This window comes from Hordeum vulgare, chromosome 7H, assembly GCF_904849725.1.
Source record: "Hordeum vulgare subsp. vulgare chromosome 7H, MorexV3_pseudomolecules_assembly, whole genome shotgun sequence".
Classification (NCBI taxonomy): domain Eukaryota; kingdom Viridiplantae; phylum Streptophyta; class Magnoliopsida; order Poales; family Poaceae; genus Hordeum; species Hordeum vulgare.
The window spans coordinates 606,903,124-606,918,871 of record NC_058524.1 but is presented as its reverse complement, the minus strand read 5'-3'; the positions used below and the strand labels follow the sequence as shown (position 1 = coordinate 606,918,871).

The window sequence follows — 15,748 nt, the reverse complement described above, 5'->3', positions numbered from 1 at the left end:
AACTCAACTAATACCTTCGGAGATACCTGTAGAGCATCTTTATAGTCACCCAGTTACGTTGCGACGTTTGATACACACAAAGCATTCCTCCGGTGTCAGTGAGTTATATGATCTCATGGTTATAGGAATAAATACTTGACACGCAGAAAACAGTAGCAACAAAATGACACGATCAACATGCTACGTCTATTAGTTTGGGTCTAGTCCATCACGTGATTCTCCCAATGACGTGATCCAGTTATCAAGCAACAACACCTTGTTCATAATCAGAAGACACTGACTATCATCGATCAACTGGCTAGCCAACTAGAGGCATGCTAGGGACGGTGTTTTGTCTATGTATCCACACATGTAAATGAGTCTTCATTCAATACAATTATAGCATGGATAATAAACTATTATCTTGATACAAGAATTATAATAATAACTATACATTTATTATTGCCTCTAGGGCATAATTCCAACACCTAAGACCGTCACTGCAGATGAGGTCCCCTGTTTCTTCGTCATACGAACCACCATGCGCAAGGAACCAATTTCTTGCTCTCAATTCCCACTCATCACGGAGTGGTTCAGGTACGATGCCTTTATCTAGCAGATCTTGCTCTTTCTTATCCCACTTTGGGATGGTAGTCTCATAGCCCCATGGCCCCAGCTTGTGGTGATATTTCTTCTTGTCGGCATTTATCTTGTTCTTTTCTGATAATGCCTGGGCATCTTCTGACTCCTTGTACTCTTGAAATGCCTTCCAGTGATTCGCCTGCTTGGCTAGATACCCCTCGAATACTGACACTTTCTTTGTCTTCAGATAGTTTTTCCATAGCTTCTTCTTCCAGCTACGGAACAGTTCGACCATCTTCTTTAGAGTCCACTTCTTGACTTTGGCCCTCAGTTTGTCTGCGGCGTCTTCATTCTCACATTCTGGCAGGTTGAAATGTGACATGAGATCATTCCAAAGATTATCTTTGTACCTTACGGCGACATAGTCACTATCGGCTGCCCCTTTGTGCTTGTTCCACTCCCGAACGCTGATCGGGACGTGATCCCTAACGAGAACTCCGCATTTCTTCTTGAATGTGTGAGCAGCATTCTTAGGAAGCTTGGGTTCGTCCGTAGGCAATATCACCTCAAAGGTGTAATGCGTCCGTGCATCCAACTTTCTAGTTGGGCCTCGTTTCGTAGCTTTGCTCGATGTGGAGGCCTAAGAGGGAGAAACATTCGTCAAATGAATGTATATGTATACAATATAGAGCTATCTCCAATATTTTTCACTTATTACAAGTGATTGTCGAACTTCATACGTATACCTCGCCGGACTTTATTATTTCTTCACCGGCTTCTCCATTAGTGGAGCTATCACCTTCTCCATCATTGGACCTATCTCCTGCCCCATTGGCTTCATCTTCGTGTCGCTCGACCTCCATTCCATATCCGGAGGGGTTTAGATATGACGACGGAGATTCAGCTGGTTCAACGTCGGGGCCGTCTTTGATTATATCTTCGAGAAGTTCTTCCTCTTCGAGGTTCCTGATATGTGGATCCATAGTTCTGCAAAAAACGGACATTTGATCAGGAACTCCGTTCCAAAACAACTTTAGTCCCGGGTCGTGGCTCCACCCGGGACTCCTAGATTTCTGCATAGTATTCAAAGTAGGAGTACTTTTCCAATTTGAGCATTCAATAAGCAAAACCAAATCGTAAAATAAAGTAGTATTCACATTAGCATGCATTCAATTATAAGAAAATACATCATCTCTTTTGTCCGTACATCGTCGAATATTATCACTAATACTCCTCGAATACTATCATACATATAGCATCACTGATACATCTAGAACCGTAGCGCCCGACGGGTATCGGCGCGGGCGGTGGACACCCAAAGAGAAGGAACCATCACAAGATCATAGCTCCAGTGAGATCCCCGAAGAACCTGCCAGGTATGCTCGAACCTCCCTCCAACGCAACCATGTAGCGACGGACGTGCTCATCCTCCTCGCTGACACGGTGACGTACCACCTCTGCGGTGTCCGGAAGCCTCGGCACCCTCACTGGCCCACGCGACCGCCACCAAACAAGTATCGGGTCAACAACGGGCTGGCTCCTCACCAACCTACGCCCCCCCGGAAGGTAGCACCTCCCAATACCAGCCGGGCGGAGCCCAGTCCCGAACAGGGCCCCTCTGATCAAGTAGGTGTCCTCCGCCGAGTCGACGACGAGGATGCGGGATAGGCATCGTAAAATGAACTAAAAAAATAAACTAGTTCTATTAATTTTCTTGCTAAAAATAAACTATTAACACTTAAGCATATACAATAGCAAAATTAAACTATTAACACTTAAGCATATACAATAGCAAAATTAAGCAATAATCTAAGAAACACTATTAACACTTAAGCATATACACTATACAATAGCAAAATTAAATGACAAAAAAATATTTCTTCTTCTTGTAACCCTAAACTAATTTTTCCTCTTCTTCTATTTCTCCTCTTCTTCTACTTCTTCTTCTACTTCTACTTCTCCTCTTCTTCTACTACTTCTTCTCTTCTCTTCTTCTACTTCTCCTCTCCTCCTCTTCTAATTTTTTCTCTTCTTCTACTTCTCCTCTTCTTCTATTTTTCCTCTTCTTCTCCTCTCCTCCTCTTCTTATTCTCCTTTTTCTTCTTTTCTTCTCCTCCTCTTCTTATTTTCCTTTTTCCTAATTCTAAATATTACTAACCCTAATAATCTAGCACAAACCTAATAACAATAGGAATTAAATGACAAAAAAATATCTTTTTCTTTCTTTCTTCCCTTTTTCTTCCTTTCTTCTCCTTTTTCTTCCTTTCTTCTCCTTTTTCTTCTTTTCTTCTCCTTTTTCTTCTTTTCTTCTCCTTCTCCTTTTTCTTCCTTTCTTCTCCTTTTTCTTCCTTTCTTCTCCTTTTTCTTCCTTTCTTCTCCTTTTTCTTCTTTTCTTCTACTGGCCGGAGTGTTGGGGAGGAGGGGGCGGGGGGCTTACCGGCCGGAGGTGTCGACGGCGCGCGGCGAGGAGGAGGGCGGCGCGCGGCAAGGAGGAGGGCGGCGGCGAGGAGGACGGCAGGCGACGACGAGGAGGACGGCGGGCAGCCTGACGGCGTCGTCGAGGTCGTCGGTGTGCCGCACCGGGCAGGAGAACGAGAGGAAGAAGAAGAGAAACGAATGATTTGGGTTGGAATTTTTCTAACTCCCGCTTATATAGGTGGATCTTTAGTCCCGGTTCGTGGCTCGAACCGGGACTAAAGACCCCCTTTAGTCCCGGGTGGAGCCATGACCCGGGACTAAAGGCCTCTTTTCGGGCAGACCAGAAGGCGGGAAGCAGGGGCCTTTAGTCCCGGTTGGAGCCCCGCACCGGGACTAAAGCCCCTCCTCGGCTGCACGATATGTTTACTCCCACCTCGCCCAGCGAGGGGGACTAACACTTGTTTATAAGCCCCGTCGCAGCTTCTCCATCGAGCTAATCTCTAAAGCAGGCATACGGGCCTAAACTAACTGAAAATTGAAACTATATTCGAAATTATGGAGAAAATTCAACCTGAATTCAAAGTGAGTTCACTTTGAATTTAGGTTGAGTTTTCTCTATAAATTCTCATATAGTTTCAATATTTTTCTATTTACAAAATTAATTATTTTGACTATCCAAACTATTATCTATTTTGTTATTTTCAATTAGAAACTATGTTTATTAAAAATTCTTTTTGCATATTTGAGAATTTGACAAAACTATGATAATGAAAAGTGTTTTAAATTGAATAAATAATTCAAAGCTATTTTCTATTTTCAAAAGTAATTATTTTGACTATCCAAACTATTAACTATTTTGTTATTTTCAATTAAAAACTATGTTTATTAAAATTCTTTTTGTATATTTGAGAATTTGACAAAACTATGATAATGAAAAGTGTTTGAAATTGAATAAATAATTCAAAACTATTTTCTATTTTCAAAAATAATTATTTGACTATCCAAACTATTAACTATTTTGTTATTTTCAATTAAAAACTATGTTTATTAAAATTCTTTTTTCATATTTGAGAATTTGACAAAACTATGATAATGAAAAGTGTTTGAAATTGAATAAATAATGCAAAACTATTTTCTATTTTCAAAAGCAATTATTTTGACTATCCAAACTATTAACTATTTTGTTATTTTCAATTAAAAACTATGTTTATTAAAATTATTTTTGCATATTTGAGAATTTGACAAAACTATGATAATGAAAAGTGTTTGAAATTGAATAAATAATGCAAAATTATTTTATATTTTCAAAAGTAATTATTTTGACTATCCAAACTATTAACTTATTTTTGTTAAGCTAGTTGACCCTGAAATTGAAAAGCACTACAAATGAACTCTGAAAATGTTGAAAGTTGGCATGCTATCATCATTTCACCCACATAGCATGTGTTAAGAAGTTGACAGGGCTACGTCAAAAACTGGATGCACTTCGTGTACAAAACGGACAATCATAGTTCATTATCATAGTTTTGTCAAATTCTCAAATATGCAAAAAGAATTTTAATAAACATAGTTTTAAATTGAAAATAACAAAATATTTAATAGTTTGGATAGTCAAAATAATTAATTTTGAAAAAAAATAGTTTTGAATTATTTATTCTATTTCAAACACTTTTCATTATCATAGTTTTGTCAAATTCTCAAATATGCAAAAAGGATTTTAATAAACATAGTTTTTAATTGAAAATAACAAAATAGTTAATAGTTTGGATAGTCAAAATAATTAATTTTGAAAATAGAAAATAGTTTTGAATTATTTATTCTATTTCAAACACTTTTCATTATCATTGTTTTGTCAAATTCTCAAATATGCAAAACGAATTTTAATAAACATAGTTTTTAATTGAAAATAATAAAATAGTTAATAGTTTGGATAGTCAAAATAATTAATTTTGAAAATAGAAAATAGTTTTGAATTATTTATTCAATTTCAAACACTTTTCATTATCATAGTTTTGTCAAATTCTCAAATATGCAAAAATAATTTTAATAAACATAATTTTTAATTGAAAATAACAAACAAGTTAATAGTTGGGATAGTCAAAATAATTAATTTTTAAAATAGAAAATAGTTTTGAATTATTTATTCAATTTCAAACACTTTTCATTATCATAGTTCTATCAAATTCTCAAATATGCAAAAAGAATTTTAACAAACATAGTTTTTAATTGAAAATAACAAAATAGTTAATAGTTTCGATAGTGAAAATAATTAATTTTGAAAATAAAAAATAGTTTTGAATTATTTATTGAATTTCAAACACTTTTCATTGTCATAGTTTTGTCAAATTCTCAAATGTGCAAAAAGAATTTTAGTAAACATAGTTTTTAATTAAAAATAACAAAATAGTTAATAGTTTGGATAGTCAAAATAATTAATTTTGAAAATAGAAAATATTTTTGAATTAGTTATTTAATTTCAAACACTTTTCATTATCATAGTATTGTCAAATTCTCAAATGTGCAAAATGAATTTTAATAAACATAGTTTTTAATTGAAAATAACAAAATAGTTAATTTTGAAAATAGAAAAAAATTGAAACTATATGAGAATTTATAGAGAAAATTAAACCTAAATTCAAAGTGACCTCACTTATAGTGCAGCTAGTGGAGGGGCTTTAGTCCCGGGTGGAGCCACGACCCGGGACTAAAGCCCCTTGCCTGTCGCGTGCCGAGCACGGGCCTTTAGTCCCGGGTTGTGGCTCCAACCGGGACTAAAGGGTGTCTTTAGTCCCGGCTCGAGCCCCGACCCGGGACTAAAGGCCCCTGCTTCCCGCCTTTTGGTCTGCCGAAAAAGGGCCTTTAGTCCCGGGTCGTGGCTCCACCCGGGACTAAAGGGTGTCTTTAGTCCCGGTTCGAGCCCCGAACCGTGACCAAAGATCCTATTATGTAAGCGGGAGTTGGAAATTTTCAACCCAAATCGCCATTTCGTTCTTCTTCCTCGGACTCTCCTGCCCGGCGCGACACCGACGAACTCGACGTCGCCAGGCTGCTCGCCGTCCTCCTCGCTGCCGCCTGCCGTCCTCCTCGCCGCCGCTTGCCGTCCTCCTCGCCATCGTCGACGCCCTCCCCTCCCACTCCGGCCGGTAAGCCCCCCGCCCCCTCCTCCCCAACACTCCGGCCGGTAGAAGAAAAGAAGAAAAAGGAGAAGAAAAGAAGAAAAAGGAGAAGAAAATAAGAAAAAGGAGAAGAAAAGAAGAAAAAGGAGAAGAAAAGGATAAAAAGGAGAAGAAAAGAAGAAGAAAAGAAGAAAAAGGAGAAGAAAAGAAGAAAAAGGAGAAGAAAACAAGAAAAAGGAGAAGAAAAGAAGAAAAGGAGAAGAAAAGAAGAAAAAGGGGAAGAAAAGAAGAAAAAGGAGAAGAAAAGAATTTTTTTATCATTTAATTCCTATTGTTATTAGGTTTGTGCTAGATTATTAGGGTTTGTAATATTTCGAATTAGGTTAGGGTTACAAGAAGAAGAAAGATGAACAAAAATAAGAAAATAAGATTAGGAAAAAGGAAAATAAGAAGAGGAGGAGAAGAAAAGAAGAAAAAGGAGAATAAGAAGAGGAGGAGAGGAGAAGAAGAGGAAAAATAGAAGAAGAGGAGAAGTAGAAGAAGAGAAGTAGAAGAAGAGAAGTTGAAGAAGAAGCGGAGAAGAAAATAAGAAAGAAGAAGAAGAAGAAGAAGAAGAAGAAGAAGAAGACATTTCTACGTATATAGATGCTTAATTAGTGTTTCTTAGATTATTGCTTAATTTTGCTATTGTATATGCTTAAGTGTTAATAGTTTATTTTACTATACATACAATTAGTTTATTTTTAGCAAGAAAATTAATAGAACTAGTTTATTTTTTAGTTCATTTTACGATGCCTATCCCGCATCCTCGTCGTCGACTCGGCGGAGGACACCTGCTTGATCAGAGGGGCCATGTCCGGGACTGGCTCCGCCCGGCTGGTATTGGGAGGTGCTACCTTCCGGGGGGCGTAGGTTGGTGAGGAGCCAGCCCGTTGTTGACCCGATCCTTGTTTGGTGGCGGTCGCGTGGGCTAGTGACGGTGCCGAGGCTTCCGGACACCGCAGAGGTGGTACGTCACCGTGTCAGCGAGGAGGATGAGCACGTCCGTCGCTACATGGTTGCGTTGGAGGGCAGGTTCGAGCATACCTGGCAGGTTCTTCAGGGATCTCACTTGAGCTATGATCCTGTGATGGTTCCTTCTCTTTGGGTGTCCACCGCCCGCGACGATACCCGTCGGGCACTATGGTTCTAGTTGTATCAGTGATGCTATATGTATGATAGTATTCGAGGAGTATTAGTGATAATATTCGACGATGTACGGACAAAAGAGATGATGTAGTTTTGCTTATAATTGAATGCATGCTAATTTGAATACTACTTTATTTTACGATTTGGTTTTGCTTATTGAATCCTCAAATTGGAAAAGTACTCCTACTTTGAATACTATGCAGAAATCTAGGAGTCCCGGGTGGAGCCACGACCCGGGACTAAAGTTGTTTTGGAACGGAGTTCCTGATAGAATAATTCTTTTTTGGTACAAAGTTCAACAAAGTCCTTTGACACTAGACAATGTGACATATAGAAGGGTAGATGAGATCAGGAAAAATAGGATCATTTTCTACCCATCTAGAATGTCGCCATTTTGTTAAATCCTTAAAGGTTAAGAGAATCTGTTAGACATATTTTAGATTATAGGTTCTAGCCAAGACCCGGGACTAAAGGTCCTCCTATATAAAACGACACTTCGAAGTTTCCAACCCCTCTTATATAGTTTGTTATTTTATTAGTTAATCAAATGTCCGTTTTATGCATAACTATGGATCCACATATCAGGAACCTCGAAGAGGAAGAACTTCTCGAAGATATAATCAAAGACGGCCCCGACGTAGAACCAACTGAATCTCCATCGTCATATCTAAACCCCTCCGGATATGGAATGGAGGTCGACCGACACGAAGATGAAGCCGATGGGGCAGGAGATAGGTCCAATGACGGAGAAGGTGATAGCTCCACTGATGGAGAAGCTGGTGGAGAAGCCGGTGGAGAAATAATAAAGTCCGGCGAGGTATACATATGAAGTTCGACAATCACTTGTAATATGTGAAAAATATTGAAGATAACTCTATATTGTATACATATACATTCATTTGACGAATGTTTCTCCCTCTTAGGCCTCCACATCGAGCAAAGCTATGAAACGAGGCCCGACTAGAAAGTTGGATGCACGGACGCATTACACCTTTGAGGTGATATTGCCTACGGGCGAACCCAAGCTTCCTAAGAATGCTGCTGACACATTCAAGAAGCAATTTGGAGTTCTCGTTAGGGATCACGTCCCGATCAGCGTTCGGGAGTGGAACAAGCGCAAAGGGGCAGCCGATAGTGACTATGTATCCGAAAGGTACAAAGATAATATTTGGAATGATCTCATGTCACATTTCAACCTGCCAGAATGTGAGAATGAAGACGCCACAAAAAAACTGAGGGCCAAAGTCAAGCAGTGGACTCTAAAGGACAAGGCCGAACTGTTCCTTAGCTGGAAGAAGAAGCTATGGAAAAACTATCTGAAGACAAAGAAAGTGCCAGTATTCGAGGGGTATCTAGCCAAGCAGGCGAATCACTGGAAGGCATTTCAAGAGTACAAGGAGTCAGAAGATGCCCAGGTATTATCAAAAAAGAACAAGAAAAATGCCGACAAGAAGAAATATCACCACAAGCTGGGGCCAGGGGGCTATGAGACCGCCATCCCAAAGTGGGATAAGAAAGAGAAAGAGCTGCTAGCTAAAGGCATCATACCTGAACCACTCCGTGATGAGTGGGAATTGAGAGCAAGAAATTGGTTCCTTGCGCATGGTGGTTCGTACGACGAAGAAACAGGGGACCTCATCTGCAGTGACGGTCTTAGGATATCCAGGGAGAATTGGAAAAAGATAGTGAAATAAATTAAGGAGGGAAGAAGACAGTTCACTGGAGATAGAGAGAAAGATTTGCTCACACTGGTCCTCGGCAATGACGAACATGGAGGACGAACGCGAGGCTTCGGTCCTTCTTACCCGTGGTGGCTTGGGTTTGCCAGAGACCAAGACACTTACAGAAGCCGAGCGAGATCAAAGAAGCGACAGCAGGATGAGGAGAATGACAAGTTCAACCAGTTGCTTGCCAGGATTAACGAGCAATAGAAGCAGATTGATGAGCTTAGAGGAGTAGCGCGCCAGGAAGATCCTGCACTCGATATTACCGGCGCCCCATCTAAGCGAAAAAGCAGTGTGGCTGAATCTGAGGCCCCGCCCGACGATGCACGAATAATGATAGAGGGCGGTCCCGGCTACCCCGTGGATGGAATCAAGGAGTCAACATCATGTGAACTCCATCAGAAATTCAAGAACATATCCATGAAGGTGGCCGTCGGACAAGCTTTACCTTCTGGCCCTGATGCACGCTGGCATGGCCGTGAGATTCCAGCTGGCTTTGCTAAAGTCAGGATGGATGAAATCATGGCGGGGTTTCATGGTATGGAGTTCGGCATAGCTGGACCCGAAGATGAGAGGACACTCGGAGAAGTACTGGGTGGAGTCATCCTATGGGACAAGAACTACATCAAGCTTCCAGGCTCGGCCCCAAGGACAACACCGCCTCCGAGTCCTCGCAGGTCACCTACACCTCCATCACCTCCAAGCCCTCCACATGACGACGACCGGCACAACACGAGTCCATCTCGATCACCGCTGCCGGACTTGGGTCGTCCGTCTCCGCCGCCGCCCGCTCCGGATACTAAGCGGAAGCGTGCCAGAAAGAACGCTCCGTCGATGATTTCTAAGCGACAGAGCTCCCCAAAGCGCAAACTATCGCCCCTCGCAAAGGTACCTCATGCTAATCTTCCTATCAGGACTTATGATCGTATCGCCGAGGAAAACGCCAGGATAGCAAAGGAACATCATGATGCGCAGATGAAAAATAAGGAACCCGAGCCCCGCCCGGAATACACCGAGAAGCAAATAGCATATGCAAAATACTTCACGACCCTTCCATCACAGTATGACATACACATAAGCCTGATGACTATACACGCACATTGCAGAAGGAAGTGAAAAAGAGCAGATCACGTGCAAGTGCAAGTGGGAGCAAATCAAGTTCAACTACAAGCAAAAAAAGATCAGACATTCCTCAGCTTGGACAACAGGCCAAACAGTCGATCCCACCCCTTAGGGTGTTACCCGAGAATGTCCCCCCTCTGGTGCAGGGGCAAGATTTGGAATTAGCAAAGAAGTGCTCGGATGAATGGGGTATCCCGGTTGAAGACGTTCTGGCTTCCCAAGACGACAGGTTACCCAAGGCTGTGGTAGCCCCTAAGCCAAAGTTTGTCATGGGAGCGCCTTTGGTCAGCAAAGATGATCTCCCAACAAATATGTGTTACTTGCATACATGGTACTTAAGTGAATCAAAGAATGGGAGAACGATGATCGTGGTGAGTGTCCCACGGGAGTACTACGGCCGCCCCGAAGAAATCCATATCGACTTTGATGAACTCTTCCAGATGTACAATGCCGACGCCCTCGACAAATCGCTTATGAGTTGCTATTGTCTGTAAGTTTTTCAATTCGTTGTCTACATATAACTTGTTTAGTTATTTCAATTCATTGTCTACATATAACTTGTACTCTATTATGCAGAATGAAGATTCTGGATTGTAAAAATAGGAACATCCTAAATATTGGGTTTATTGAGACACATAAACTACATATAGCGACGCTAACTCATAAACCCAAGGAGATGGAGGAAAACCTTCTAAGGTTTCTAACACATCAAAATTTCTGTGACCACATACTGTTTCCATACAACTTCAGGTGAGGGTCTTTACTCTGTTGTGTCCATTCACTTATAAATGTAATTGATAAGTTACTGACACACACACATATATATATATATACATGTGCAGCTTCCATTGGATTCTGTTGGACATTCAAATTGATAAGGGAAGAGTTGATGCCTTCGACCCATTATCGAGACCCTTGGAACAGTTCCAAAGCCTGCAGGACATGCTCCAAGGGTAATTTCAATCATTCTTGCGCTCTATCGGTCTCTTTCGATGATTTTCTGATATATCAATTAATGAAAAACTTAGCAAATCATTTTCCTTGTCGGGTAGGGTTTGGAAGCGGTTCAAGTGCGTGACTCCCGGTATCGAGCCTGAGAAGCTGACCTTTAGAGCGGCTCAGGTAAGTAGTAGTATGATATACTTCTATTTTCAATACATTTATGATGCTAGATTATTATTTTGATTATATATATTATATTCTCGTAAAGTGCGACCAGCAGCCACGGGGGACGCATCTATGCGGATACTATGTTTGCGAGACCATTCGCACGTTTACCTCTGAGCACAAGGATCACATATACGACGTAAGCAATGAACATTCACACCTCTATTTTTACCCGTCATTCTTTGTTATCATGATTGATATTCATATTCATCTCCTCTTCTTATATAGTACATGGCCATGAGGGAGAAGTCCCTACCAGAGCAACGCACGATTGCTGTTGCAGAGGAGCTTGCGACCTTTCTGAAGACGAAAGCTATAGATGACAAAGGACAATTTAGTGTAGCTAGGGGCCATTACTGATGTTGGTCCATGTAATCAAATAGACGGGCTGTAGTCCCGATAATTCAGATCTCCATATAATTGTATATATATGCTCGTGCTCGCTTGTAAGATAAGTTAATCTTATATATATATGCATAATTATTTCTATTTAGAATTATATGAAAACTAATTCCCGAACACCAAACGAGGCATCACGTTAATCTCCCGAGCACCTAAACCTTAAAACCCTAAAACCCAAAAATAAACAAAATCTGCAGAAACTCTTTAGTCCCGGTCCGTGTTAAGACCCGGGACTAAAGGGCCTGCCCCTGAGGGCGCTCCGAGGCTCCCACGTGGAGCACCTTTGGTCCCGGCTTGGAACAGGACCGGGACTAAAGGTTAGGCCTTTAGTCCCGCCCCTTTAGTCCGGGTTGGTGAACCGGGACTAAAGCCCCTTACGGGCCGGGGCTATAGGCCCTGTCCCAACTAGTGTACTAATTAGCTGTTAGGAGTAAACGCAATGCGGCTTAAAAATTTTATGTTGTGGAAATGCACGCAAACTTAACCGTGCCTTCTAAACCGTGACGGAGGTAGTACTATCTCCGTCATAGTTTAAAAGGCACGGTTAAATTCACGTGCATTTCCACAATAGATAAGGTTTAAGACGCGTTGCATTTACTTCTAGCATCTAATTACTACTCTGTTGTATTACTTTTATATACATGCGGAGTGTAAGTACTATTTTTTAACTCATTTCATAGTCAATCGATAACCACCTAGATTCTAAAGAATTTCCATGCACGTCTTCTAAACCGTGACGGAGGGAGTAATTAGGACAAGCCCATCCAGTCAGAAATCATGCGCTCCGACGTGCGTGTGCACATTAGCCATTCTATTCCCTTTGTCCCGTAATACCTTTTTTGACACTATACTAATATAAAAAAAGTCTTATATTAAGAAACACAGGGAGTGGAAGTAGTATTATTTACTTCCCTTTGCATTCGTAGGTGGGGAACGGCATGTCCGTGTTGGTTGGAGCCTGCCATGTCGTGTGGATGGCGTACAAGGTGGTCGTCGAATTCATATCTAAGGTAGGTGAACGGTGTTAGGTTGATCTCTCTCATGTGGGCCTAACGGCCCACCGCGCACTTGATCCACGTGTCTTGATTGAAGACGTCCAATCCGTTATGATTGGTGGACCTCTGTAACACGCGCTATATTAACACAGGTGGGGGTCGGGGCACGATTGACGAAGTTTACCGCCACCACAAATCTCACCGACAACCCTTTTCGATTTAGGGTTAGCGCGGTGCTTACGGGAAGCACCATCTCCACCTCTCCATCTCATTGTCGCCGCCGCCATCGCCATATCACCATGGACGCCGGCGGAAGCACCTCAAGTGCACGACAAGGTTGTAATCCCATCTCCTCATCATCTCTACTGGATATATTTAGCCTAGTAGATTCGAGGGTTCTATCAATGGTATTAGATGCCTCTAGGATCTAGATGGTTTCGGTAGAAAAGAACCACAAAGAAAGAATCCCCAAAGAACTTTAGCAGGACAGAGAATCAAACAGAAAAAAGAAAACAACACCGGATTCCTCTCCGGCAAAGGGCGCCGCCGCACCAGTCGTGCCTGTTCCTCTCGATCCCGACGCGCATCGGCAAGCAGAGGCATCGGACGAAGAACCAACCCCTCGGGGAAAAGGGGCACCTCCACTGCGCCGTTTGACGGTGGCGCGTTCACCCTGGAGTTGCTCGCGCACGCTGGCAAAGGGGCAGGGATGGCGCCGATGTTTTGACCTCTGCCGCGTCGTCCACTGGACATATGAGAGGAAGCGCTGGTAGGGAGAAAGGGAGAGAAGGGGAGCCTCGTTGCGGTGCGGCAGTGCGCCGTCGTGGCGGCCAACAGGATGCCGACAGAGAGGCAACGAGGGCCGCGGGAGGAAGCTGCTGGGTGGTCTCCTGACCCTGTCGCTGGCGGCCGCACCATGCCTCGCCGGTGGCTAGCCGGACCACTGTGGCCAAAGCCCGACAGAGTGAGAGCGGCGCAGAGGGAGGAAAGGAACAGGCAGGAGGAGAAATGAGCTAGGATTTCCTCCCCCGACGGTTGTGGGGTTTTTTGTTCAGGGCGAAAGGGGCGGGCGACCGTCAGATTTAATCCGACGGCCCCCATTGAACGGCGGTGCTAACCCTAGCCTCCAGCGGGCTAGTTGGACCGAAAGAGGAGGAGGCCGGCGGCCCAGGCTGTGGTCGATGGCCCAGGACGACGCAGGCCAGGTGCATCGCGGGGGCATTTTACGGGCCCGGATGATTTTCGCCCGAAGGGGCCTGGCCGAATTTTTTTTTTAAAAAACGTTTGTGTTTTCTGTCCAGTTTTAGACAGTTTTGAAAATAGCTTTTGTATTCTAATTTTCCAACGAAATATCTGTTTAGAAAATATAAAAGTAAACAAAAATGTTTCTGCAAAGAAAAATAATAGTTTCTAGAAATAAAAATAAAGGCATTTTCAGAAAAAAGAAATTCTCATGGATTTTATAAAGAAAACAATAAAAGTTCATGAATTTTTATTTCATCACATAAAAGTTTATGTAAAGTAGAAAAAGTACATAAATTTTTTGTATTCACATTTTTCGCTGCAAAGTAAATTTATAGTGCTCTTTTACTAAGAAAACAAAAGATTAAAGAGCATCTAGCTAAATAGCACATTAAAGTGGTTATTTACGGAAATATGATTCTGTTATATTTTATGATCAACGTCAATAATAACATGATCATATTTTATTTTTGCTATAAAAGGTACATTAATTTCTATTTTTTGCATAATGGTAAATAGATTTAATTGCACAAACAATTGTATGTTTGATTTGACCAACGTTAGATTAATGCATGCTAATGTTACAATGATTTGAATTAAATTGTGATTTTTAAGAGGTTACCACTTGATGAGTTGCCTAAAAGATGTTTGACACTCAGAGGTGACAACTACACTTAATGAAGAAAGAAAGTAGATATGACATTTGTCTGTGCTGAGATGGACTGGGTTGTGGATACCCCACAGCCAGTCAGACCTATGGAGCGAGTCAGACACGCCAATGATGAGTCATGCATCACGAGCCGCGTTGGTAAAAGTATATATAGGCTCCATGAAAAAAAGAGTAAATATAGGCAAGCGTTCGCGCGCACGTAGCGCCCCACCGCGTCTCCATGCATAGCATCCGGAGGTTCAAATATATATACAACCAGTAAATGATAAGGACCGATCGATAGGGCCAGAGCCAGGGGAGGAGAACGACACGTACGTACGTACGCCGGCGACGATGATGAGGGCGGGCGTGCGCATCGCCATGGTCGCGGCGGTTGTCCTGCTGCTCGCTGCGACGGCGACGGCGCATTTCCGGATGGACTTGATGGACGGCTACCGGCCGCGGCATGGACGGATCAGGGGCGGCGGCGGCGGCTTCGGTTCCTCATTTATGCCATGGACGCAGCAGGAACCGAAGGACGTACAAAAACAAGGGTGGTCGAAGCAATCACAAGAGTAGTCCAAGCATTATCCTTTGGCACTATCACCCTGTACATAAGCAAGGCAACTTCGGTCCCCAATATTCTATACCTAATTTATAAAGGAAGAAGGTTTCTTGCTACTGAATTTTCGTCAGTTAATTTCGTTCGTCCATCACAGTATTCTCTACTTCTAAATGGGGAGTTGATACGTCGTTCGTCTCGTACCTCCCTCCCTCACTGATTTTTCAACACAAATCCAACACAATATATGGTTCTTATTACTGAATTTTCTTGCCTTACCAATCGATCATAACTAACGAAGCCCGTAATCTGAATAATCAGAGCTTTTCATACAGTAATTTAGTAATGTACTAGCACAAATGCCCGTGCGTTGCAACGGGAGAAAAATGAACAATGAAAAAAGTGTAGTCCATTGGTAAAAATGCACGTGGATACTGTAAAAAAAGACACGTACGTAAGGTCGATTATAAAATATGTACTCCCTCCCTTCCTAAATATAAGTCTTTTAAGCGATTTCACTAAGGGTCTACATACGGAGCAAAATGATTGAATCTATACTCTAAAATATGTCTATATACATCCGTATATAGTCCACTAGTGGA

General features: G+C 42.1%; 1 protein-coding gene across 1 annotated transcript; it reads left to right on the top strand.

The window, feature by feature from the left end:
• Window positions 1-14,889: 14,889 nt before the first annotated feature.
• On the top strand, window positions 14,890-15,273 carry LOC123413506. The gene has a single exon (XM_045106440.1). It carries the CDS (start codon window positions 14,939-14,941, stop codon window positions 15,161-15,163), a length of 225 nt encoding a protein of 74 aa, XP_044962375.1. The 5' UTR covers window positions 14,890-14,938; the 3' UTR covers window positions 15,164-15,273.
• Window positions 15,274-15,748: the final 475 nt, after the last annotated feature.